Source organism: Microplitis mediator, chromosome 1, assembly GCF_029852145.1.
Source record: "Microplitis mediator isolate UGA2020A chromosome 1, iyMicMedi2.1, whole genome shotgun sequence".
Taxonomy (NCBI): Eukaryota; Metazoa; Arthropoda; class Insecta; order Hymenoptera; family Braconidae; genus Microplitis; species Microplitis mediator.
The window spans coordinates 12,048,488-12,073,722 of record NC_079969.1 but is presented as its reverse complement, the minus strand read 5'-3'; the positions used below and the strand labels follow the sequence as shown (position 1 = coordinate 12,073,722).

At 30.1% G+C, this 25,235-nt stretch overlaps 1 protein-coding gene and 1 long non-coding RNA gene across 3 annotated transcripts; both read left to right on the top strand.

Moving 5' to 3' along the window:
• Positions 1 to 11,707: 11,707 nt before the first annotated feature.
• On the top strand, positions 11,708 to 18,502 carry LOC130664970 (methyl farnesoate epoxidase-like). Of its 2 annotated transcripts, XM_057465192.1 has the most exons (8): positions 11,708 to 12,140; positions 12,233 to 12,388; positions 12,500 to 12,779; positions 13,022 to 13,257; positions 17,603 to 17,811; positions 17,893 to 17,979; positions 18,065 to 18,206; positions 18,276 to 18,502. In XM_057465192.1, exons 1-8 carry the CDS (start codon positions 12,053 to 12,055, stop codon positions 18,455 to 18,457), a joined length of 1,380 nt encoding a protein of 459 aa, XP_057321175.1. In that variant the 5' UTR covers positions 11,708 to 12,052; the 3' UTR covers positions 18,458 to 18,502. The 2 variants fall into 2 exon arrangements, with proteins under 2 accessions (XP_057321175.1, XP_057321166.1); XM_057465183.1 differs by having other exon boundaries at positions 11,709 to 12,140; positions 12,233 to 12,779; positions 18,276 to 18,500.
• A 3,052-nt stretch (positions 18,503 to 21,554) lies between these two features.
• Positions 21,555 to 24,955, top strand: LOC130675007 (uncharacterized). Its single transcript, XR_008991194.1, has 3 exons — positions 21,555 to 21,868; positions 22,416 to 23,257; positions 23,319 to 24,955. It is a non-coding gene; the product is annotated as an uncharacterized LOC130675007 (long non-coding RNA).
• The last annotated feature ends 280 nt before the right edge of the window (positions 24,956 to 25,235 follow it).

The following is a 25,235-nucleotide window of genomic DNA, read 5'->3' as shown; positions in this document are numbered from 1 at the left end:
CTGCAGCAAGATACAGAGTCATATAAAGACATAGACAACTAGGGGATTTGAGACCAGGCTTGCGCAAGCCTTTTACAAGACTGTTATATGGGTAAAACCCTTGAATTGGAGTAATTCCATTATTAATTAGTAATTAGTAATTTTAATATATATATTACTAATTAGTTTAATAATTGATAATTTAAATATATAAATTTCTAATTATTCAAATAATTGATAATTTAAACATATAAATTACTAATTATTCGAATAATTGATAATTGACACAGTTAAATTAATAATTATTCTAATAATTAGTAATTACAATAATTTAATTACTAATTATGGCAATAATTAGGATTTAGAAAAATACAATTACTAATTTTCTAACAATGAATAATTCATAGAATCCCAGTATTAAATATCCAAATAATTCTCAATATTGACGCTGAAATTACTGATTACTAAAGTATCAAAAAAAATAATGAACAATATTATTAATTTTTTAAATAACGAGTAATTAAAAATCTAAAATTTTTATTTTGCCGATCACTGCGAAGAGTTATAAGGGAGTGCTGTGCCAAAAATCGAGAGAGTTCGTTGGACACCGAGAGAGAGTCAATCGGACGACCGAAGGCGATGGACGCCTAAGTGAGACTTAGTGAACGACTAGAATGATTGGACGCATCATCTACACCATTTTATACGAGGCAAGACGAGGACCTTAATAATCTGGAGCAAGAACAACCGGACAATCGAGAACCAGAAGAGCAGATTCACCTGTAAGGAAAATTGGACGACAATTGGAGAAATAGCCGGACATCAGCTATGAGTCTCATCTGGTTGCTGCTGTAAAATTCATCAAGGTAAAATTATAATTAATTAAGGCCGGAATTTATATTCCAATGGCAGAATTAATTATAGTTAATTTAATTAATATCTTTCCGTTGGTCCTCGCGTATATAAATTGGTAGTTGTAGGCCGTTGGCCATTACAACCACGCGCCTCGTCTTTTCAAAAGTGTCGCGCCGCTCTCATTCGCTATATTGTGTCTATAACTCTGAATTTATTTTATCCGAGGCCTTTGGCTGGAATAAAATAATTTTCCCGCGTAAATATCTAATTAAATAAATTATTCGATAACGTCAGTAAATTAATTGAGGCCGGAATTTATTCCAGTGGCTGAATTAATTCATAAATAAACTTCAATTTACTCGAATCCGTCAGTAAGATTCAAGACCCGAGTGACGCCAACTCAATGGCCGAATTTCTAGTCAATTCATAACGAAATTCTAGTCGTGATTTAATTACAAATTAATTTTAAGTTAATTAATTAAAATATCTAAATAAAATGAAGTCGTAAAAAGGACGCTAGAGTTGTGATATATTGTTATTGAGTAAAATGGAAAGAAACGGATTATTTTACTGTGAAGTAAATTAATGTATAAAATTACTGGTAAAATTATTAGTGGAAAATTATAAGGAAATATTAATTAATTAATACTTAATTTAAACAATAAATTAATTAATTAATAGGTGTAAAATCAGTGAGTTAATTATAGATTAAGGAAGTGATAAATTGTAATCAAAATGAGTTAATGTGGGAAATTTATATTGGAATTTTAGTTGAATTAGAGTCATGAAATTTTGGGTGAAAAGATTGTGATGATATTGAAAATACAAAAGAAAATAGAGTTTTAAATAGAGTCAAAGTAATGTTAATTAAAAGAAATTGTGTTTGTGATGTAAGTCCGGTGGACAAAATATAAGTTAGGTTTAAGATAGGTCCGGTGGACACTAGAATTAAGGAAATGCGGGTTAACGTCCTGTGGACAGTTTTTTAAAAGTAGAAATTAAGGAAAATAAGGTTTAACGTCCGGTGGACGGTTTTTTATCGAGGTTTATTAAGGTTAAAGGTTTAACGTCCGGTGGACGGTTTTTTAAAAAGAGTGTGTGTGTGTGTGTGTTACGTCCGGAAGACGCCTAAAATACGTGTGTGTGTGGGAGTGTGGAAACGTCCAGGGGACGCATTTAGTTTGTCATAAGAATTTAGTTTGTCATAAGGTTATAATTGTCATCAAAGGAAAAATATAAAAGCAAGGTGCTTATAATTATTAAAATTGAAAGCAAAGTCTTAAATAAATTTATTTCAGCCTGTTCATCATTCCTCTCCTCTCTCACAAAATTATAAAATTTACGAACGACCCTGAGCATATAAAATAATTACATCAACATCCGGTTCTGGAAGGCCGAGTCCATCTTCCAGTGGCGCCCTAATATTCGACTATAATACTTAGGTGCGACCAGACTTGGCAAGCTAATCACTCTGTCATATAATATTATGGGAATAGTTCCCATACTATTATAGGAACCATTCCTATAATATTATGGGGATGGTTCCCATATTATCATGAAAAAATTAATTTAAAGAAGTGTGGTAATCACTTCTACAATACACAGAAATATTATTTAACATAAAAACAAAAATTCAAACATTGAAAAAAAAATCGTATTTGGCAAAAAAACATTAAAATTTTTAACAAGAATTTTTTGTCAGCACAAAACATTCAAGAAAATTCAAATTATGGGAAATTTCTACACTATTGTGCAAAAAAAAAATTTGATGATATTATAGGGATGGTTCCCATAACATTATGGGAATAGTTCCCATAATATTATAGGAATAGTTCCTATACCAATATGGGAACCATTTCCATAATAGTATGGGAATAATTCACATACCATTATGGGAATGGTTCCCATAATGATATGGGAATGGTCCCCATAATACTATGGGAACCATTTCCATTATTATGTCCGACTATTATTTAATTAATATTTTGTTGCGTGGATTGGGGCGTTCGGACTAACGCATGCAATTTTCGGCTTATAGTCCAGTCGAGTTAAGGATTTGTGCTGGTGATAATTCCTGGCCGACTAATTTTTTCACAGAATGATTCAGAATATGCTAAAACTACGACAACCGAAAAAATCTACAAAAAAAGTGCGTCGCAAATATGTTTTTTTATAACAAAATGGTCAAAATTCCGGTTTAACGCAAATATCTAACAAACTATAGCACATGGATAAAAAAACCCTTTATAAAACTTGAAGAAAAAAAAATAATGAATAAAATGAGCCCTCATTTACGTTCCTACGAGCTGGAATTTGTAAATTATTTAAATGTTAATTAATTTTCTCGTCAACTCGATGTTATTTTTTATCCATCAGCTGTCCCGACACCGAAACTTCCCGAAGTGTGACGATGAATGACGAAGCTGCTCGCGCGCTCGTTCGGGACATTTAAAATTTGAAAAATTACTTTTTATTTTCAAGCTGAAAGTCATTAATATTTTATTTAACGAAAAAATTAAATATTAATTAAATTTTTATTCCTATTAAAAATAATTAAATGGTTCAATTCTTAGCTTTAATGTTTTCAAACAATATTAAAAATTTAAAATATGTTCTTTTCCGTAATTTATTTTATTTTTTGTTACAATCGATTGCCTAATTTTTCAAATTTCTTAAAATAATTAATAAAAATTACCTTATAATTAAATATATACAATTTATACTTTATAACAAAATTTAAAATATTTCCATAAAATTATTGATTCCAACAACAGTATTAATGTAATATAATTACATTAGTATTTTTATCATTATAATTATTATTATCGTTATTTTGATTATTATTTTCATTCCAGTTGATGGTCAGCTATATAAGAGCTATATATAAGAGAGTTTTGTAAAAAAATAAATAAATACTTGCAATGAAAATATATTAAAATTTTTTTATTAATAATTTTAAGAAATTTGAAAAATTAGGCAATCGATTGTAACAAAAAATAAAATAAATTACGGAAAAGAACATATTTTAAATTTTTAATATTGTTTGAAAACATTAAAGCTAAGAATTGAACCATTTAATTATTTTTAATAGGAATAAAAATTTAATTAATATTTAATTTTTTCGTTAAATAAAATATTAATGACTTTCAGCTTGAAAATAAAAAGTAATTTTTCAAATTTTAAATGTCCCGAACGAGCGCGCGAGCAGCTTCGTCATTCATCGTCACACTTCGGGAAGTTTCGGCGTCGGGACAGCTGATGGATAAAAAATAACATCGAGTTGACGAGAAAATTAATTAACATTTAAATAATTTACAAATTCCAGCTCGTAGGAACGTAAATGAGGGCTCATTTTATTCATTATTTTTTTTTCTTCAAGTTTTATAAAGGGTTTTTTTATCCATGTGCTATAGTTTGTTAGATATTTGCGTTAAACCGGAATTTTGACCATTTTGTTATAAAAAAACATATTTGCGACGCACTTTTTTTGTAGATTTTTTCGGTTGTCGTAGTTTTAGCATATTCTGAATCATTCTGTGGAAAAATTAGTCGGCCAGGAATTATCACCAGCAAGAGTTACTTTTTAGACCTAACTCGACTGGACTATTAAATGTTTAATTCAAGCCTTATTTTATTTTATTTTAGGGATACGTTTCGATGTAAGTTTTTCCTTTAATTCTTAGTTAAGTAAAAATGAATTAATTTCATAAGTCGATAAATATAGAATATGCAAATTGATTCATACGATTTAGATTTATAGCATCCTTATTTTCAATTAAACTTTGAGGCCGATCGAAAATTTGTTAAAGAATTTAAAAGATAAAATAGTCACTTAAAAACTTCCTACCTTTGCTGTGATAGTTCTCGTTGATTATTTTTCACCTTTTGAAGACTCCTTTGTAGTAGGCCCTTGGACTCCTGAGATGTATTCCTTGGACTTGGTTGACAATTTCTCTTTCTCTCGTGCAAGCGATGACCAAGCGAGGAAGGATGATCAATATTGACTAACTTATTTTTAATTAATGAAGCACAAAAACGGTCTTTCACTTTTATTTTCCTTTTATTTAACTATTAGACTTTAATCCTTTACAAACAAAAAATACCTTTATTTTTCTTTGTAGAAATTAGAGATGATACTCTTTAAAGGCTTTTATTATTATGCATAAACATTTGTTACACTTTAATATACACTGATATTTTCTTACTCTTTATTAGGTTAATTTTGTTTTTTATTCTAATGGAACAAAATTCCTTTAATTTTCCCAAAGGAATTAGAGATGATACTCTTTAAAGGTTATTTCTTTTTTTTTTGACCATGTATTCACTTTAAGTTACAATATTTGCTTTTCAATTTTTAATGCAATGAACAGTGCTATTAACACTTAACTACCCTGATTAAACAAAATGATTAAAAATGATTTCACACGTTAAATGTCCATAAGAGACAGGATTAGAAATGATTTGAAGGATTAAAAAGTATTTAAAATGATTAAAAAACAAATCATTTTAAATCATTTTTAATCATTTTGTTTAATCAGGGTACTGACTCACAACCGATAACAATTTTTCTTTATTAAACTTTTCTTTTCTTTATAAAATTTTCTTCGCAATGCGATTTTATTTTGCTCTCTTTGAGCGGTATATTTTATATATATATATATATTTCTTTATTTCACTGCTATAACTCTTCTTGACTTTTTACTTTTGTATATTTGTTATAAATATATAGTATATATATTTATTTTTAATGGTTTGCGAATTTTATTTCCTGAATAAAATTATACGCGGTTTGTTTTTTTTTTCGAAAGATACTATGTACCAAATTGCGACTCTTTGCTGAAAACTTTGAATTCAACTAGTGACCGGAAAGCAAGCCTGTGCTCGGTAGAGTGATTGCTTTGTTTTGTATATTTGTTATAAATATATAGTATATATATTTATTTAATTGGGTTTTGATAATTTTATTTCCAGAATAAAATTATTTGAGAGGTTTGAAAAGATACTATGTACCAAATTGCGACTCTTCGCTGAAGCTAATCAACTGATAACCGAAAAGCGAACCGGTGCTCGGTAGAGTAATTGCTCTTGAAAAATTTTGTAGATGCAACCATGGGGGTCCGAGTTTGGAAAAGAGGGGGTTTTGATATCTTTCATAGTGTGAGATGTCCCGTTGACAGAACTTAATTTAAGTCAATGCTAATTGTGGGTGTTACCACGCATTAGAATAATTGTTGTAAAAGTAAGTGGGGAACTTAAGAAGGATAATGGAATGAAAGACAGAAGAAAGAAATCTGGTATGACATTCTGTATCGCTCAATTAAACCCATCCTGGTTTCTCTTATGAGAAAATGGAATATTTATTCTTTTGGAGCGTTCAACATGAATTTAAAAAAAGTTTGCAAAGTCGGACATAACACCATAATGGTATGGAAACCATTCCCATATCATTATGGGAACCATTCCCATAATGGCATGGGAACTATTCTCATACTATTATGGGGATGGTTCCCATAATATATGGGAACCATCCCTATAGTAGTATAGGTACTATTCTCATACCATTATGGGAACCATTCCCATAATGCATAGCAAAACTTCCCATAATTTTCTTTCCGTGCAGGGTATTAGTCCTATGCCATCGCCATCGTCAGGATCATCTGTACCTAAGATTATAAAAAAAAAATCTAGGCATCGGTTGGCCCTGCAGGCCAGCCCCCAAACTTCTCGCTGTATTCGAGCTCTCAGAGCTCGAAAACAGTAGAATAACTACATTTTCGAGCTCTTCGAGCTTTTCAAGCTCAACAGAGTTACATTTTACGTTAAAGTTTAAAAATTTAGAATCTGAAATAATTCATGAATGAGCGTTTTTTGTATTTGTTCACAATTATGTTCAACAATTAGCTCAAAATAAGTATTTACAAGATACGTTGTATCTATATCGTGTAAGTATATCGTGATACGAGCGAACATGACGATTTTTAGGAAGTCACTTCCAATGACTAAAGTGAATGAATAAAGTGAATGAATAAAGAAGAACATATTAGTTTTGAGTAATTTTGTTCAGTAATTATTATGTTATTCAATGAAAAAAACAGATATTGATTAAACATTTATTATTCTGTCGACGATATCTCTCGAACGGATTATCCGATTGAGACGGTTGACGTATTTCTTAAATATCTCAGAGTCTATTCAACTAAATGATCTGACATTTTCTGAAAATCTAAGTTTAGAAGGTATCTTTCGAATGCCGCAAGAACCATCTAAATCGGCCATCTAAACACACACACACACACACACACACACACACACACACACACACACACACACACATACATACATATAGACATCGCTCTGAAAATGTCAGAATAGCATCCTAGCACTTTCAAATGTCGACATATGATAAAAACCCGATTTTTGATAATCGGGGTGAGACCAATAACTTCCCGAATTTTTTGAAAATCGTCGATTTTCTCAGCAGGAAGTTAAAAAAAATCGGTCTACCAGTTAACCCTGCGGACCAGCCCCAAACTTCCCGCTGTTTTCGAGCTCGTTGAGCTCCAAAACATTGTTGTGAATACGTTTTCGAGCTCTTCGAAAATACTTTTGTATGCCATTGTTTTCTAAAAAACCATTTTTTAGCATTTCTTTCTCCTACGATATCTCGCGAACGAATTAACCGATTTTGATGGTTGAGGCGGCAATCGACGCGTTTTAATAAGTTCTAGAGCTGATTAGATTTTGAAATCGAATGATTTAATTTTTTTGTAGATATCCGAAAAAAAAACGTTTTTCACTATTTTTTAAATCAACGATATCTCGTAAACGAATTGACCGATTAAAACAGTTGTGGTGGCAATCGGCGTGTTTTATCAAGTCCTAAAGCTGATCAAATTTTGAAATTGATTTATCTTGTCGTTTTTGAGAAATTTCCAAAAAACCGAAACAAACAATTTTTTTGAATTCATTCGTCAACCGTTTTTTCGGGAAGTTATTGGTTTCACCCCGATTTACAAAAACCGGGTTTTTATCATATGTCGACATTTGAAAGTGCTAGGATGCTATTCTGACATTTTTAGATCGATGTCTGTATGTATGTCTGTATGTATGTATGTATGTATGTATGTGTGTGTGTGTGTGTGTGTGTTCGTGTGTGTGTGTGTGTGTGTGTGTGTGTGTGTTTGTGTGTGTGTGTGTGTGTGTGTGTGTGTGTGTGTGTGTGTGTGTGTGTGTGTGTGTGTGTGTGTGTGTGTGTGTGTGTGTGATGTAAACCTCTCATATCTTTTTGATGAATGAGCCGATTTAGATGGTTCTTGCAGCATTCGAAAGATATCTTCTGAACTTAGATTTTCAAAAAAATTTTAGTTCATTTAGTCAAATAAACTCTGAGATATTTAAGAAATACAAGAAAAAAATTTTTTTTTTCTCTTTTTTTTTGGCTATTGTGAAAACTGTTGGATCGATCAATTCCAAAATCTAATCAGCTCTAGAACTCGATAAAAGCTTTCGATTGCCACCAAGAACGTCTCAATCAGATAATCCGTTCAAAAGATATCGTCGACGAAAGAAACAGTAGAAAACGGTTTTTTGCAAATATCGTCGAAACGACTAAACCAATCATTCCCAAAATTTTATCAGCTCTATCTAGACCTCAATAAAACATGTCGATTGCTACCTCAACTGTCTTAATTGGTCAATTCGTTTACGAGATATCGTTGATTAAAAAAATAGTGAAAAAAGTATTTTCGAGCTCGAAAATGTATTCACAATAATGTTTTTGAGCTCAACGAGCTCGATTTTTTTTCTTACTCTGACCTATAATTGATAACAATCGAAAAAACAGGATACACCCTTATGACTTTAGAAAAATTTTTTCTTAAAACCAAAAGGGCGTATAACAAAAATTTATTTTTTTGTTTTTTCCATAGATTTTAATGTTTTCAACATTTTTACATTGATTGGAGCGAAAAAAATTTTCTTCATACACCCTTTTGATTCTAGTAACGCATTATTTAACATTTGGTATAAAAAATACAATTTTTTTTATGCGCCCTTTTACCTTTAAGTAGTACTTTTCTTAATGGTGAAAGGGCGTATGTCTTGAAATATGCCCTTTCAGGTAGTACTACCGGTTTTAGAATTGACGTTCAGAATTTAATGAAACTTGGCATATTGGTACTTTATAATATCATAATTAAGGAGTTAAATTTTTGGAGGCCTACAGAGCACTGAAAAAAAGATATTAATATTTATAAATTTTTGCGTTTAACATCGATCCTTACGGGAAATCACAGACTTTATTTTATTTCACAAAACTGGACGTTGAGATTTCTATAATTTTGGTATCAATAGAAAGAGAAAAATTTATTGAATATTATGTGCAAATAAAACCATAAACTCAGAGCCTGTGATAAGAACAATTAATAAATGATTGAGAAAAAAGTACTAGTCGACTTAAATGTGGCAACGCCGCAGAAAAGGTTAGGACGCGCGCGAAATTCAAACATGCACCAATGCGGTATGTGAGAATATCAGTGTGACTTGTTTCAGATTTTTTTTATATACCTTTTCGGTAGCTCTTTTACCTTTCCAACGAAATACTTTTTTTGTGCAATTTGTTAAATTTAACTCCGACATTTTTGATAATAAACATACGCAAGTGATAATTAGTGTAAAAATAAACAAATGTATGCGCAATAGATTTCCGCGCATAAACTCATATGTTGAGTGAAACAGAATGTATTTCTGTCTCTTAAGTTTTTATGCGGCGTTGCCAAATGAAAATACTACTCTAGCCAAATTACACATAGCACTAATTTGACACCTGTGGTAACGGTAGTACTACCTTCAGCTTTAGGATACCAACTTTTTTTTTTCTCAGATTTTTACGTTTCAGACAATTTCAAACCGAATGGAAAAAAAAATTTTTTTATATATACGCCCTTTCACCACAAATCCCTCTTAACCCTTAGCTATAAGCCCTTTTACCTTTAAGCACGCGATGTATGTATGTACGTACGTACGTACGTATGTAAATATTCTATAACTTTTGAACGGACGAACCGATTTTGAACTTTAAGAAGTCATTCGACGAGGCTTGTTAAAAACTATAAGCTGTGAAAATTTGAGCTTAATCGGTAGGGTGCGTTCGGAGATATTTCAAAAATAAAATTTTTTCAAACATGTTTTATTTGGATAACTTTTCATTTGCTCGATGGATTGATTTCAAAATCTAATCAGCTCTAAAACTTTATAAGCCACGTCGAATGCCACCTCAATTATCAAAATTGGTTCATTCGTTCAAGAGGAACCGTTAACGAAGGAATTAAAAAAAATTTTTTTTCTAGTTTTTTTGAAATTTCTCAAAAACGACTCGATAAATCAATTTCAAAATTTGATCAGCTCTAGAACTCAATAAAACGCGTTGATTGCCACCTTAACCGTCTCAATCGGTCAATTCGTTTGAGAGATATCGTTGGAGAAAAAATGGTAAAAAAACGTTTTTTTTTCGAAAACAACGGCATTCTAAAGTATTTTCGAGCTCAAGGATCTCGAATATAGCGGGAAGTTTTAGGACTGGCCCGCAGGGTCAACCGATAGACTGATTTTTTTTCAATTATATTCCGGTTGGATCAGATTAAATCCAATTAGAATTTTTCAATCGGATTCAACCAGAGTTTTAATCAAGGTTAATACATCCATAAGCACACGGGAAAAAATGCTGGAGTAGAATTTACCACACCAAACTAGTAAAAATTTTACTACACTTTGTGGTCGCCGCAATGACAACTGTAGTAACATAAGCCACAGTGTGCGTGATATTTTACTACTATAGGAGTTCTGCTTACTACTGTAATGTGGTAAAACTTTGTAGTTTCCACAACTACTCAATGTAGTATAAAATACTTATTTTGTGGTTTTGGGAACCACACAATTTTATATGAATTGGTATCTGTTACTATTTTTGGAGTATCCAATACCAGATTACTTGTACAATCTACTCCAATATGTGGTAAAATGATTGAAAGAAGAAAATAACAGCGCCACCTATAACTTTTTTACTCCATTCTGTAGGTATTCTCAACTTGTGTCATTGTATTTATTATTATAAATAATATTATAAAACATTATAAATAATAATATATATAATTAAAAATATTTATATACATAATTAAAAATCGAGGCGTGCAATTATAATTTATATAATTTAAAAAAAATATATATATAACAAATATAATACAAAAAAATTTGTTTTGTATTACCTGTCATTCTTCCTTTTGCTTACCTCACCTACAACTTCTATTAAATTTTATTTCTATGCTCTTATCAGTGAATCGTGATTTTAATGCAATTTTTCTAATCATTGCCTATTGAGTATTTGTTATTTATTAGAATTATAACTTTTAAATCGATGTTTTTTATATTTTCTATTAATAAAAATTAATACTTAATTATTCTAAGTTTATGCTTATACGAGAATTTATTAACTACAAATATATTTTTAAAATTATCATTATCGGGTATTGATAAAAAGTAGGCTTTTGAAATTTAAGTCCTTATTATTTTAAGTTATCCATTTATAAATTCATTTTTATATCATTTTAATTTGATATACTATAAGTCTGAAGAATCTAAGATTAATTTTTATATTTTTATAACGTTTTCAATATCATAAAAACTAATGATCGTTATCTAACAGATATTTAATTAATACATTACGAATAAAATATATTCTACTATGTTGTGGAGTAAAATGAACCACAGTGGTTATTTAATGCTAGTTCTTATTACTACTTACTGTAGTAAATGGTACTACAGGTTGTGTACCACAGTGTACTAGTAACTGTTACTAAACGTGTAGTTATCCTATATATTACTAGTCAGTGTAGTAAATGGAACTCCATTTGTAGTAAATTTAACTACACATTTTTTTCCGTGGCACAAAAGAACTGAATAAAGCTTATTAATTAAGTAAATTTACAGTCGGAATAAAGTATTTTCATAAATGTTGAATTTTTGATAAATGTGAAAAAATCTGAATACAACATTTTATAAAGAAGTATTTTTACTGTGTGTCGTCAAGAGGTCAAGTATATCTGAGGATCATCAGGATAACTATAATTAGATTCTTTTCAAATAAATCGAGCATACAACGTAGCTATATAAGCAGAAGATTAGGAATGAAAACGATCACAGTTAAATGTAATTGGCAGAAAAAATGTTTATTTTACTCTTGTTTTTATTCATCATGTTAACGAGTGCTTTTTTAATTTTAAATTGCCTAAAACCTTACAAATTTCCACCAGGTAATTTATTAAATTTTTTAATAATGAAATACTTAAATATTTTTGTTACAATATAAAAATTAAATATATTAACAAATTTACTACTTTAATAGGTCCAAAATGGTTACCAATTATTGGTTGTATTCTCGAATTTCAAAAAATAAGAAAAAAATTTGGTTATACTTATCTTGTTTTTAATGAATTGACTAAGAAATATGGACATATTTTAGGATTAAAACTCGGTAGTCAAAAGTTTGTAGTTGTGTCAGGTAATAATTTAATAAGAAAAACCCTCATGAGATCTGAGATCCATGGAAGACCTGATGGTTTTTTCTTCCGAGTTCGAGCATTTGGAAAAAGAAAAGGTATCGTATTTGCAGATGGTCCACTTTGGTATCGAAGCAAACGTAATACGATAAAATATATATCACACTTTGGATTCGGACATGGTTTAGGCAATAAATATTTGCAAGAAGAAGCCGAAATTTTAATCTGTCATTTAAAGAAAAAAACTCTAAATGGCACTAAAATGATCGCCATGAATAAAGTTTTTGATATTGCTGTCCTGAATTCCTTATGGATTTTACTTGCAGGATATCGATTTTCTTATGACGATTTTAAACTTGAAAATATTTTGGCCACTGTTCATGAAGCTTTCAAGTGATTTCTTTGAATTACCTGCATCAGAAAATACGATTCAAAATCACGAAAAATTATTTAAAAGAGTATATTGCATAAAACACTTACATTTCATAAAATTTAATGCTACTAAATTTTTCCAATGCAACTTCTGATGAGTGTTAGACATTATAAATCGTTTTAAATCGTATTTTCTAGACAGAATTATATATTTAGAGGTCTATAATTATTAATGACCGAGCTAATAATTGATTATTTTTCAGATCGAATGATACTTTGGGAGGAATTATTTCTCATTTTCCGTTTCTTCGATTCATTATTCCAGAATTATCAGGCTACACTAGTCTTATGAAAGTTCTTCATAAGCTTTGGAACTTTATCGATGATGAAATAGAAAATCATTTAAAAGAATTCCAGTTTAATCAACCTGCAAATAATTTTATTGATGCTTATCTTCTCGAATCATATGATGAAAATTCTAAACAATGTTTGTTTGATCGTAAGATATTAATATTATTAATTTATTATTATATAAAGTGACCTGTTAGATGATGGAGTAGAGGGAGCTCCCGAATTAAAAAAAATGATTTGGAACGGCTTACAATGTTAAATGTCTATTAGAGGAATGATTTAAAATCGTTTGAACTATTCGAAATAATTTCCAATCATCTGCCTTAATATCACGGAGGTCCCTTACCCTTGTAGCAATTTTGTCAAAGCCTTGTACCAGCCTGGATCAAGATACTTTAAAAAGATTTTCAATCAAGAATTGTACAAGAATTGGTCCAGATTCTTAACCAAGATTATTGGTCAAGACTTGAGCCAGACTGTAGTCAGAATTTGTCAAGAATTTGATTAGAAATCTGGAGCTGTCTATTGCTAAACTTTGGGACTATCCTATATAGAGGTTCTCATTCTACATTAGTTTCATTTATAATACTGTAGTCGAGAAATGAGTTCTCTGTAGAAAATGAATCTAGTTTTTTTAAAAATGCGAGCGACAGCTTATTGAATTCGTCATTAAATTTGACAAGACATTTTTTTTTACAAATAAAAATAGCAATTTTTATAAGTCAAAATCAAATAGAAAAAACGAGAGACTCTGATTATTAGCAATAACTCAAAAATTAATAGAGGAAGCGTAAAATTAAAAAACGATTATTAAAGAAGAAGCAATTTTCTATTTGTCACAACTTCCGGAATTCTATTCCCATTTTTTATAATTTTAATCATTTATCTTAATCTATTCAAAAACTTCCGAAATTTTTTAAGTGCTAGAAAATTCTGAAAGCAATTTTTCTAGGCATTACTACAAACTCAATGCGTAATTTAAAAAAATAACATTTTTAAACTTGTTGACTCAACTATAAATGAGAACCACTGCAATACTATACTTTTTACATTCAAGTGGAAAGGAGGGAAATAGGTGCGCGCTCGTCGTCTTTTGCGTTTTTCGCGCAAGTCTATGTCAAAACTCTGGGTCAAGAATCTGGTCAAATTCTGGTCACAGACTGGCCCAAGTCTGCAGCCAGTCTGGATAAAGATTCTTGATCAAGTGTCTTGGTCGAGAATTGTACAATTCTTTACAAAGTGCTTCTCTAAGTATCTTGCCAAAGAATCTTGCCCAATTCCATTGCTACTAGGGTACTCTTATCCAACTGGATTAACCTTTGCAGCCTTCATCTCGCAGGAAAAATTCCTTCTAAAAGTTTTTTTTTCGATGTGTTCAATGATATTTTGACACGGAAGTTAGAAAAATAAAAATGCTCATTTCAAACGAAGCAGCCTATTATATATATATTAGGGTGCTTTTTTTTTGCGACTATTTTTTTTTTCGCTCCCATCCCGAAATTTTGTTGGAAATACCCCTAAAAAAATTCCCTTAATATGAATATTAAGTACTCGACCACAGCGTGTGAAGATTTCCCATTTAAAATACACGTAAACTTGGGTTTTTATTTTTTAAACTTCTATAACTCCCCGGCATTTTATGATATCATCTCGCCCAAAGTAGCGATTTTCTCAGAATTAAATGTTCTACAAAAGTGCCCATGCTCGCAAAGTCATAACTCATACGGGTGGGGTAGTACGGACCGCTAAACTGAATTTTTTCATAGGATCCTTGTTTTTTCTCTCAACAACAAGACCTACAGAAAAAATGTGAACAATAATTTTATAGGAAATTTAATTTCCTACAAAAAAGATGCTTAGCACCGAATCACTCAGATTGACATTTTTTGAGATATTAATTATTGAAGTTTACGTAGCATTGAATTCCCATAAAATGCCGAATCAAATCTTAGAAAATATTGATTTTTTATTTGATAATATCTCAGAAAATATCAATCTGAGTGATTCGGTGCTAAGCATCTTTTTTGTAGGAAATTAAATTTCCTATAAAATTATCGTTCACATTTTTTCTGTAGGTCTTGTTGTTGAGAGAAAAAACAAGAATCCTATGAAAAAATTCAGTTTAGCGGTCCGTACTACCCCACCCGTATGAGTTATGACTTCGCGAGCATGGGCACTTTTGTAGAACATTTAATTCTGAGAAAATCGCTACTTTGGGCGAGATGATATCATAAAATGCCGGGGAGTTATAGAAGTTTAAAAAATAAAAACCCAAGTTTACGTGTATTTTAAATGGGAAATCTTCACACGCTGTGGTCGAGTACTTAATATTCATATTAAGGGAATTTTTTTAGGGGTATTTCCAACAAAATTTCGGGATGGGAGCGAAAAAAAAAATAGTCGCAAAAAAAAAGCACCCTAATATGTATGTACACATTTAAAGTATAATTTAACTATCGGTCTATGGCTTGGGCCAATGGATACTTCCCAAGGCTCAGTTCCCTGATTAAAAAAAATGATTAAAAAGTATTTAAAATGATTTGTTTTTTAATCATTTTAAATACTTTTTAATCCTTCAAATCATTTCTAATCCTGTCTCTTATGGACATTTAACGTGTGAAATCATTTTTAATCATTTTTTTTAATCAGGGTTTATAGTCAGCATCGAGTTCCTACACTGAGAGAAAAAAGTGCATATTTTCAAGTAAAAATACTTGATTCAAGTATTTTAGATACTTAAATATTACCGAGTAAATAATTTCTTAATTCTAGTAAAAATACTTGTGAAATCTATTAATACTAAAAACTTAGGTTTAATAAAAAAATACTAATGTTAAATAATAGAAAACTAAAATTTAATATTTATAATACTTGAAATAAATGATGAAAAAAATTTAATTTAGTAATTAAGATACTCCAATTAAATAATAAAAAGTCACATCTAGTAGTTAAAATACTCAAGTTCAATAATTAAAAATTAAAGATTAGTATTTAAAATACTCGTGATCAATATTGAAATATTTTAATTTAGCATTTAAAATACTTTAATTTAATAATTATAAGTTTTTATTTACTACTTAAAACACTAAAGTATAATAATTGAAAATTTTCATTCAGTATTTGAACGACTTAAGTTCAGTAATTAAAAATTTATATTTAGTAATTAAAATACTTAAATTTAATAATTAAATCTTCTTATTTAGTATATGAAATGATCAATTCAATAATTAATTATTTATATTTAGTATTTAAATTTAATCCGTATGGATGCTTCTTCGGATTCCCCTGCGCTGTTATAGTTATGACTGAAAAGCATTCCAAAAATCTACTCACAAATATTTACCTCAAGAGTACTTGTACTCTTCTACTAGGATATTATCCTGTTGGGAGTAGTTGACAGAGTGACTTTTTCACTCCTTTGAACGGAACTTATAACTTCTATTCTAACTGACCAACTAGGAAAATGTTGCAGCGCTCTTCTGCGCCTAGCGGTGACTCCTGGTACTAATTTTTTCTTTCGCACTCTGCGTTTGCACACTTTGTTATTTTCACTCGCCTTATTTTTTCTCTATCTCTTTATTCATTTAAATTTATTTATTTTTATTTATTTTTTTTTTACACGCATTATATTTTTTTGCGTTTATTTTTTTTTCTTTTAATAATTTTTTTTTTTTATATATGAAAATATCGTGACTCTTCACACCATGATAAAAAATTCTTTAAGTTGAGAAAAAAATATTCTCGAACTGGAAAAAAAATCACTTGGGCTGAGAAATTTTATTACTTAGTTTAAAACTTTTTTTTTGTTTTAGTTCGAGAACTTTTTTTGTTGACTTAATACAAAAAATGTCTTTAGCCAAGAATAAAGATTCTTGACTTGAGAACAAAATATTCTCAAACTGAAAAAAAAAATCATTCAAGATGAGAAATTTTTTACTAAGTTTAAAATTTTTTTTGTTTTAGTTCAAGAACTTTTTTATTTGACTCAATACGAAAAATGTCTTTAGCCAAGAATAAAGTTTCTTGACTTGAGAAAATATATTCTCGAACTTGGAAAAAAATTGCTTGGTCAAAGAAAGATTTTTCTTGGCTTACGTAATTGCTTTCTTGAATATAGAAATATGTCAACTTAATTCAAGAAATAATTGCTTGTTACAAGTAACTCATGTATCTAGTAATATATTACTAGATCGAAGCAATAGTTGCTAAAAATAAGAAATATTATACTTCAATTTAGGAAAAATTTCTTGTTTTAAGTATTCACAGAAATAAGTAAAAAAAATACTTGAAAAAAATTTTTTTTTCTCTCAGTGTACCTGGGTTTCTTATAACAATTGTAATTTTAGTCACCAAATATTAATTTTTCGTGACATTTATCTAGATTTCATTCTGAATCAAATGACACATTAACCGTATTTTTATTCGTCGCTATTTGAATTAAAAACCTTGTCAAAATGTAAACCAGCACATCATCTTATATTTTTTTTTTTCAGGTAAAGAATTAATTGTAATTTGCTTGGATCTTTTCATGGCTGGTTCAGAAACAACAATTGATTCTTTGACAGCAATATTTGCACTTCTCTTTCATCATCCAGATTGGATGAAAACTTTAAGGAATGATCTTGACACTGCTGTTGGGCACAGTATACCAACACTCAATCATATTCCAGCATTGCCTCGGATTGAAGCGTTTTTGTCCGAAGTACCCTTAATATATTTCAAATTAAAATTAAAAAATTTTCACGTAAAATGAGATATAATATTTGATGAATTTTTGTCATAGGCAATGAGAGTACTAGTTCTTGCACCTTTAGGCCTTCCTCACAGAACAACTGAGAATGTTTCGTTAGAAGGTTATCACATTCCGAAAGTAATAATAACAAAAGTTATATATAGTAAAAGAGGATTAAATTCCCATGAAATTCACTTTTCATTTACGCCTTATTGTTCTTTAGGATACTGTTATTCTCTTTAATCTGCACAGCGCAAACAACGATGAATCGTGTTGGGAAAAACCAGAAGAATTTCGTCCCGAGCGGTTTCTTGATGAAAACGGACGATATCATCGTAGGAATGAATTTATTCCATTCGGATTAGGTAACTCAATTGTTTATATTTTTATTTCTAATTTTTTAATTAATAAATAATTGTTTTATTATATAATAGGAAAACGAAGATGTTTGGGGGAAATTATGGCGAAATCATTACTTTTTTTGTTTTTTACAAATGTAATTCATAATTTTGATCTGGAAATACCAAAAGGACATAAGTTACCACCATTAGATGGTATTGATGGTTTTCTTATAACTCCGAGACCTTATTTTATTAATTTCATGCAACGTAATTAAATAAAATTGATTTAAAGATGTTCTTGCGTGGTTATTACTATTGAAGAAGTTTTATACTTATCGTACACGGAGAAAAGTGCCGCTCAAAATTAAATAGTACCCACATATACAGGAGCTGCCAGAGTTGAACGACGGGGCTGTACTTGGCCCAGTACTGAGAAACCTAGCTTTGGCACACCTATATTGGCCCATGCTTGGCTCAAGATTAGGTACTCGGTCCTGGCCGTTACAATGATTACCCGAGCTTGGGCCAAGACTGGGTGCCCCTGACTTGGCCGTCCAATGGCAACTCAGACTTCGGGCAAGGTAGGATTACGCAAGTTTGGCTATACCTATGGTTTAATAAGTAGATCATATAAATGTATCAGTTCAACGTTAGGTTCGTTCAATGGCTACCGTTCAGGCCCAGCAATCAGAAGGACGGCAGTTCGCGCCCAAAGCCCAGCAGAATTTTCACCGATTTTTTTCTCATCATTTACCTACCTTAGATAGTTTAAACGTTAATGATCATGAACTCTACGAGTTCAATAACAATAAAATTTTTTTGTGACAGACACTTGAAATCTACGACATTTAGCGCCTATAGCCGGCAGCTAAAAATATTAGATAAGATACAGCTGGTAAAAAAGATACCTAATCGTTCTAATAGTGACGTCATCATCGGATCAAAAAATATTTTTTGGTTACATGTGCGACAGCAAACGACCAAAAAATATCGAAGTAACTTAACGAGCCATCTTGTGACAAAATTTATCATCATTTGAATTCGTCCACTTACCGACTTCTCTCTAATTTTCAACAAATAATCAAAACAATCTTACCAAATAAATAAACGCGGATTTATAACCTGCCATTTATAGGCACTAAATGTAGTAAATTTCAAATATCTGTCACAAAAACTAATGTATTTATCTAGTACAATCGAGTCTAAGACGCTCGCACTCGATAGATAAACTACTATTTTTTAATCAAATTTATTCGTTTTCTCGATGTATGAGCCAGGTCTGGCAACCAAACATGGGCCAGGTTTAGCAACCAGGACTGGCCCTGTGTTATCATTCTAGACTTCTACCAAGACTGGGCCAAGGCTTAGTTACAAGTTTGGTCCAAGTGTCTACTTTTTTATAAAAAAAGATTTAAAAATATGACGTTTTTAAAGTTCTTATACACAGGCTCTTATAGCGGACAAGCTTTCGTCATGATTTATTCGTTTTTTTTTTTTCATTATTAACCTCCCAAGCTTAAGAAATAAAAAACCATATGTCATAAGCTTGAATATTTTTAGAATATGATAAGATTTAAACAATACAGTGTTATCGTTGTAGTTTGTTATGCCGTGAGAGAAAAAGTTCAATTTTCTTTTAAATAACTGACACAACAACTTTTTACTGTCTAAAACTAAAAACACTTTTCAATTGTTCATTTGATAACGTAAAGTTTGCACTTCAACTGTTAAACTAATCATTGTCTGTTAAATTTTAAGATTAGATTTAGAGTTCAATATTATATTGCAATTATTTATTCTAGAATATATTTTATAACATAAAATATATTAAGATCATTAAGTTCAATTCTATAATAGATTCTTAAACTCTCTGTAACTGTGAATGCTTTATAATCTGTAGAACAATTTGTCGCAGAGATTTCAGCCTTTCTATATTAAGTAGATGTCAAGTAGACTTGAAAATATTGGCGAATTGTTTAGCAAAACTTTGATCGATCACCCCCAAAAAATGGTTTGATAGATCAATTTGAAAATTTACAAGGTTATTGGGGGTACATTAAGCTAAAAAATTACCTGGCAACATAAGTCTTTTCATCGATATTTATAGAGTAGCAGTAGATTTAAAAAATTAATACTTTTTAAATCTAAATGCAATTCTGAAACTAAATCACTACTAAAAAACCAAAAAAAAGTCATTTTTTTGTACTTACTTCTAATGGATGTTAAAAATAAAAAAAAATTTTTTTTCAAAAAATGATGAAAAGGTCTTGTAGGGAATTTGTTCAAGTTTTTAACGCCGTCCTCAAATTTACTGTGCGATCAGTGGTACCTGAAATATCGATGATCAAAGACAAAAAGATCATTTTTTGTTTGAAGGCTGATATCTCTGCGACAAATTGTCCTACAAGGTAAAGAAAAAAAAAAAAACAAATTGAAGCTGGATAAATTTGCTAAACGACTTCTGCATTGGTTAAGTTGAAAAAATTTTTCCACGGTCCGTGGGCTTTTCGGAAAAAAAATAATTTAGAAATTTTTTATCTCGCGGTATTTCTCATGTTTGCGCAATAGCCGGAGCTCTTAAAAAATTTTTATAAAAATGCACCGAAACTAGAGATTTCAAGTTATAAAATGCTTTTTTCAAAATCTCGATACGATTATTTTTCACAAAGTTACAGCCTTCCAAAAATCAGTAAAAAATTTATAAAATTTTTCTGTTCCTTTGATTTTTTGCGTTAGTGTATAATATAATAATATCGAATAATAATAAAATATAATAATATAATATAATATTATTTCGAATATTTAAAACATATTGATAAAGATATTTTTCTCTTTATATTTGTTATGCACAAATAAACGCTGACGCCTCGAGTTTTTATAGAGACGTGCAGCTGCACAAATACCTATTTTGTTCTAAGATAACTTTTGTTTATAGATAAGTGACTCATTTATTAGCAACAAAAACGGAGAGAGCGTGAGAACGGAGAATGGATCATTCGAGAATATTGCTTATCTCGATCCACCCCTCTATATCGAACGATGCGCGGGTCTGATGCCCAAACGCCACGTATTGATAACACACTCTAGTTTTCTCGATCACAAGAAATCAGTCTGAAGTATAGAATCATCGAGAGCAGTCAGGCTCATAAAGACTTAACTTCGTTCTCACCCTCTTGAAGTTATTGTTATACGTAACAATAAATTGACTACAGTGATAAAGTGTTGTAATTTTTATATCTGAAAAAAAGAGTCAGCTAATCTTTTCGAGTGTGAGATTCATAATTGGTAAGACTTGAATGAGGTGGAAATAAATTTTGAAATTTAATTTTTTTAAATTCCGCGCCAAGTTGGCGTTGGCTCTGTGCGGCAAACGCGCGCAGCGAATGTGGAATTTGCCTCATGTCATAGAGTGGGGGTAGGGATATCCGGTCATCCGGTGCGGAGCATGCTGAGATCGATGAAATGTTCACTAGATCATTGGTAGCATGTGGCTCAATAGGGATTATAGCCAAGAAGGAAAGAAAAGAATTGTTACATTGGTTAATGGTGGATCAAGACGCTTTGTAATAAAATAAAATGTATTAATTATTATAAAAAAATAATAATGTCGGAAGATAAAGCTGAGTTTTGTGCTTTAACTCGTCTACGGATAAAATTTACCGAGGAACAGCGAAAGATTATTGATGGTATGTTATTTGATTATTTATTTATTCAACGTATCATAAAACAAAATGAGTGCTAGTATTATTGTAGCAGACACGTGATAATTTATAAATTTTTAGTAAACAAATAAATTAATTAAAATAATGAAATTAAAAATAATGCGCCTACTGATTTTTTAATTATCTAAATACGCATTTTTAAATTTTTATTTTATACTTACGTTTGATACTTTTGAATTGCCCTTCTTATGGGCATTTAACATTGCAAATCGTTTCGAATGGTTACTTTTAATCAGGGTTTTATTTATTTATTCAAAAATTTAAATAATTGTCAGCTACATTCACACTCATGATACTGAAAGCAACAGACACTTAAAAATATTTAGTTTTTTTTATAAATATATTACTCGTGATTAAAGTATCGGAAAACAATTTTTTTTTTAATTTTTGAAAAGTTTTTTTTTTTCATATTTTATTTTATTAAAAAAATGACTGATATTTATAATATAAAGTAATTCATTGTAGAGTAATTTGCATTTTTATTTTGAATAAATTAAATATATTATTATAGGCATAAAGGCTTCTAGAAAAGAGAGGTTACAACCTCGGACGAGAGGATTTAATGAGGAACCGAAGCATCATACGGCACGAGTTAATTTTACAGAGGGTGTCATTCAGCAAGCGGGAGAAACAAGTGAAGATAAAAAGTCGGATGAAGATAAAAATTATGAAGAAGATGACGCTGATCAAGATGTATCAAATAATTCAAGTGATTTAGAGGAAGAAGTACCACGTACGCCAGTGGGTATACTCCCTGGGCTGAGATTAAAACGTCCGCCAGCAATTCCGTCTTTAATGAAAATTGAAGGAGGTAAATATAAAATACACAGTATACACCAAAGACATTGAAGCCATGCTGCTGCTCTAAATGGGTTTCGAGCCAGGTAAAGGATTGGGTAAATCTTTACAAGGTATCAATGCTTCAGTCCAGTCCAAAATTACCGGACGAGTACTACAATGATTATAAAACATGAGCTGGGTAAATTAGGGAGCAGTGTGGTTGTGCCGAAATTCAAGAGTTGTCTGGCTAGTTGGAACCTGCTGCTGGAGCCAATATATTATTTTAAGTCAATGAAAGAGTGGAAAGACATACTGAGCATTGGTAATAATGTTATACAAGCTAGGACTTCAATGAGTCCACGTGATCAGCTGACTTGGAATGCATGAATGCCATCGATTCACGAAGCAGTTCAATTGGTGCTGTGGCTTAATCATTCTCCAAATTATGACCAGATAACGCACTGGCACATGGAGTGGAAAAAATACTGAATGACGGACTCTTCCTAATTTACAAGTCTCGAGAGAACACAGCCAGTTCCTCAAATTCCTGCCTCAGCTCAACCACGTATTGAGGTAAATATTATTTTATTTATTATTTATTAATATATTTTTATTAATTCCCTTTATATTACAGAGATTCGCCGAAGCTGAACGTACTGCTTCGCAAATACCTCAAGGCTTCAAAGATCTTGTGCAAAAAGAGTACGAAGAACGTGGGATCCGTAAATTGGCAACGCACAGGTCTACATCAACGGAAACGTTCTTTTCTTCAATGATAAAACGACTAATTGGGTTCCTACTCATCCCAACGCCTTATTAGACATGGCAGGACTCTAATCAGTGATAAGAAATTTCTAATTGAAAGTATTTATCATTTTTTTTACACATATTATTGTTATTTAATTTTTTATTTTGTCTGGAAAACGGTTGATTGTTGGCCAACCTCATAAAGTTCGTTGCTTTTACGCCCAAAAATATTATTTATCTGTTTATTTTTTTTTTTCGTAAAATTAATTAGATATAAAAAAAACGATGCTCGATTAAAGTAACCAGTTTTAAGAATTTAATTATTCACGATAACTAGCAACGATATTAATTCATTTAAAAATTTTTATTAACGATTGATTCGATTGACCAAAGTTTAGTTAATACTTTTTAAACTATTTACCAAATACAGGGAATTGAATTTATGTTTTAAAATTTCGGATGAAAATATCTCCGAAACACACGAAAATTATGATAATTTTTGCGACAGTCAGAAAGGCCTATCATGATAAATGGATTTTATATTTAGGTTATTTCGCTATTTGGGTTAAGAGTTATTCAATGAAAAATGAAGAAAATCATTTTTATTTAAATCGTTTCCTTGTGACTCCCTGGAGTTCTGTCGGCTTTTGGTCTGCCGACGCGAATTATTCAAATTAGACGTGACTGTAGATCTTCTGATACATAAAAAAATTGAACATTAAAAAATTATTAGAAAGATGCTTTTATGTAAACATTTTTCAAGACCAAATGTTCGTGCTTATAATTAAACATAATTAAAGAATGGAAATTAAATAATAAACTTGAAAACATAGTTAGTTGAGTTAAAATAAAGGTAAGTTTAAGCAAGAGGAAAAAATCCTCGCTGGAATATATTCCAATATAATAATTTTTTAATATTCAATTTTTTTATGTATCTAATTTATTGAGAAAAAAAAATATCTACAGAATTTTGTATTGATCATTTCTTATGCGATAGAAATTGTTATAATAAAAATTATCTTCTCTATAGATCTAATTAAATTTTTTCATTATTTAAACAAATCAATTAGTTAGATATATGACATTATTTTAAAACACATGAAATCGCAACTAAAAAAAAAAACAAAAAAAAATTTATTTACAGTGTACCAGGATTAATCTTTAAATTATTAATTTAAAATAAACTTACACAATTAATTTACAAATTTAATTAATTAGTTCTTTTATAATTACAGCAATCTGTTTTCAAAACAGATTTTGTTTTTTGCTAACAATAAAGAGTACAATTAACTGTCGTCGGTATTATAGTTTTTGGTGTTATTGACTGTCCACGGAAGTTGGCAATGTAGAACTTAATCGATCTTTAGATAATAGAACTTTATATATACTCTATGTTTCGATGACAATGATTGTTTTCATTTATTTTAATACCACAAAAAAGTTAGCGGCGAGTATTTTTTTATGGAATCAAATGATACCTCAATTAATTGCTCCTTAAAAGCTCTTTCAGAATCTATAATTGCTCCTCTTTTATGATTATTAGTTAATTAATAATTAATTTTTTAAAAAATTAATTTTCAAAAAAGTAATTTTGCTATAGTTTGAAAACTATTCATATTTTATACATTTTTTTTTGCTTAAAAAATTGCTCTCGATGTGCTCTATCAATTAAGTGATAAAACTAATTAATATCTACAATGTTTTTAATAATTAACTTAAAAAAACTTTTTGCATACTAGACACTGCGCTATGACGTCATTAATGGTCGTTAGAATTCATTAAGGCTTTGTTTACATGTGTAGCT

What these genes read in the sequence shown, in the direction of transcription:
- LOC130664970 (XM_057465183.1), top strand. Translation starts at nt 12,053, where the DNA reads ATGTTTATTTTACTCTTGTTTTTATTCATCATGTTAACGAGTGCTTTT. An exon ending in ACCTTACAAATTTCCACCAG is followed by an intron (nt 12,141 to 12,232) that starts GTAATTTATTAA and finishes CTACTTTAATAG; the next exon opens with GTCCAAAATGGTTACCAATT. An exon ending in ATTTATTCCATTCGGATTAG is followed by an intron (nt 18,207 to 18,275) that starts GTAACTCAATTG and finishes ATTATATAATAG; the next exon opens with GAAAACGAAGATGTTTGGGG.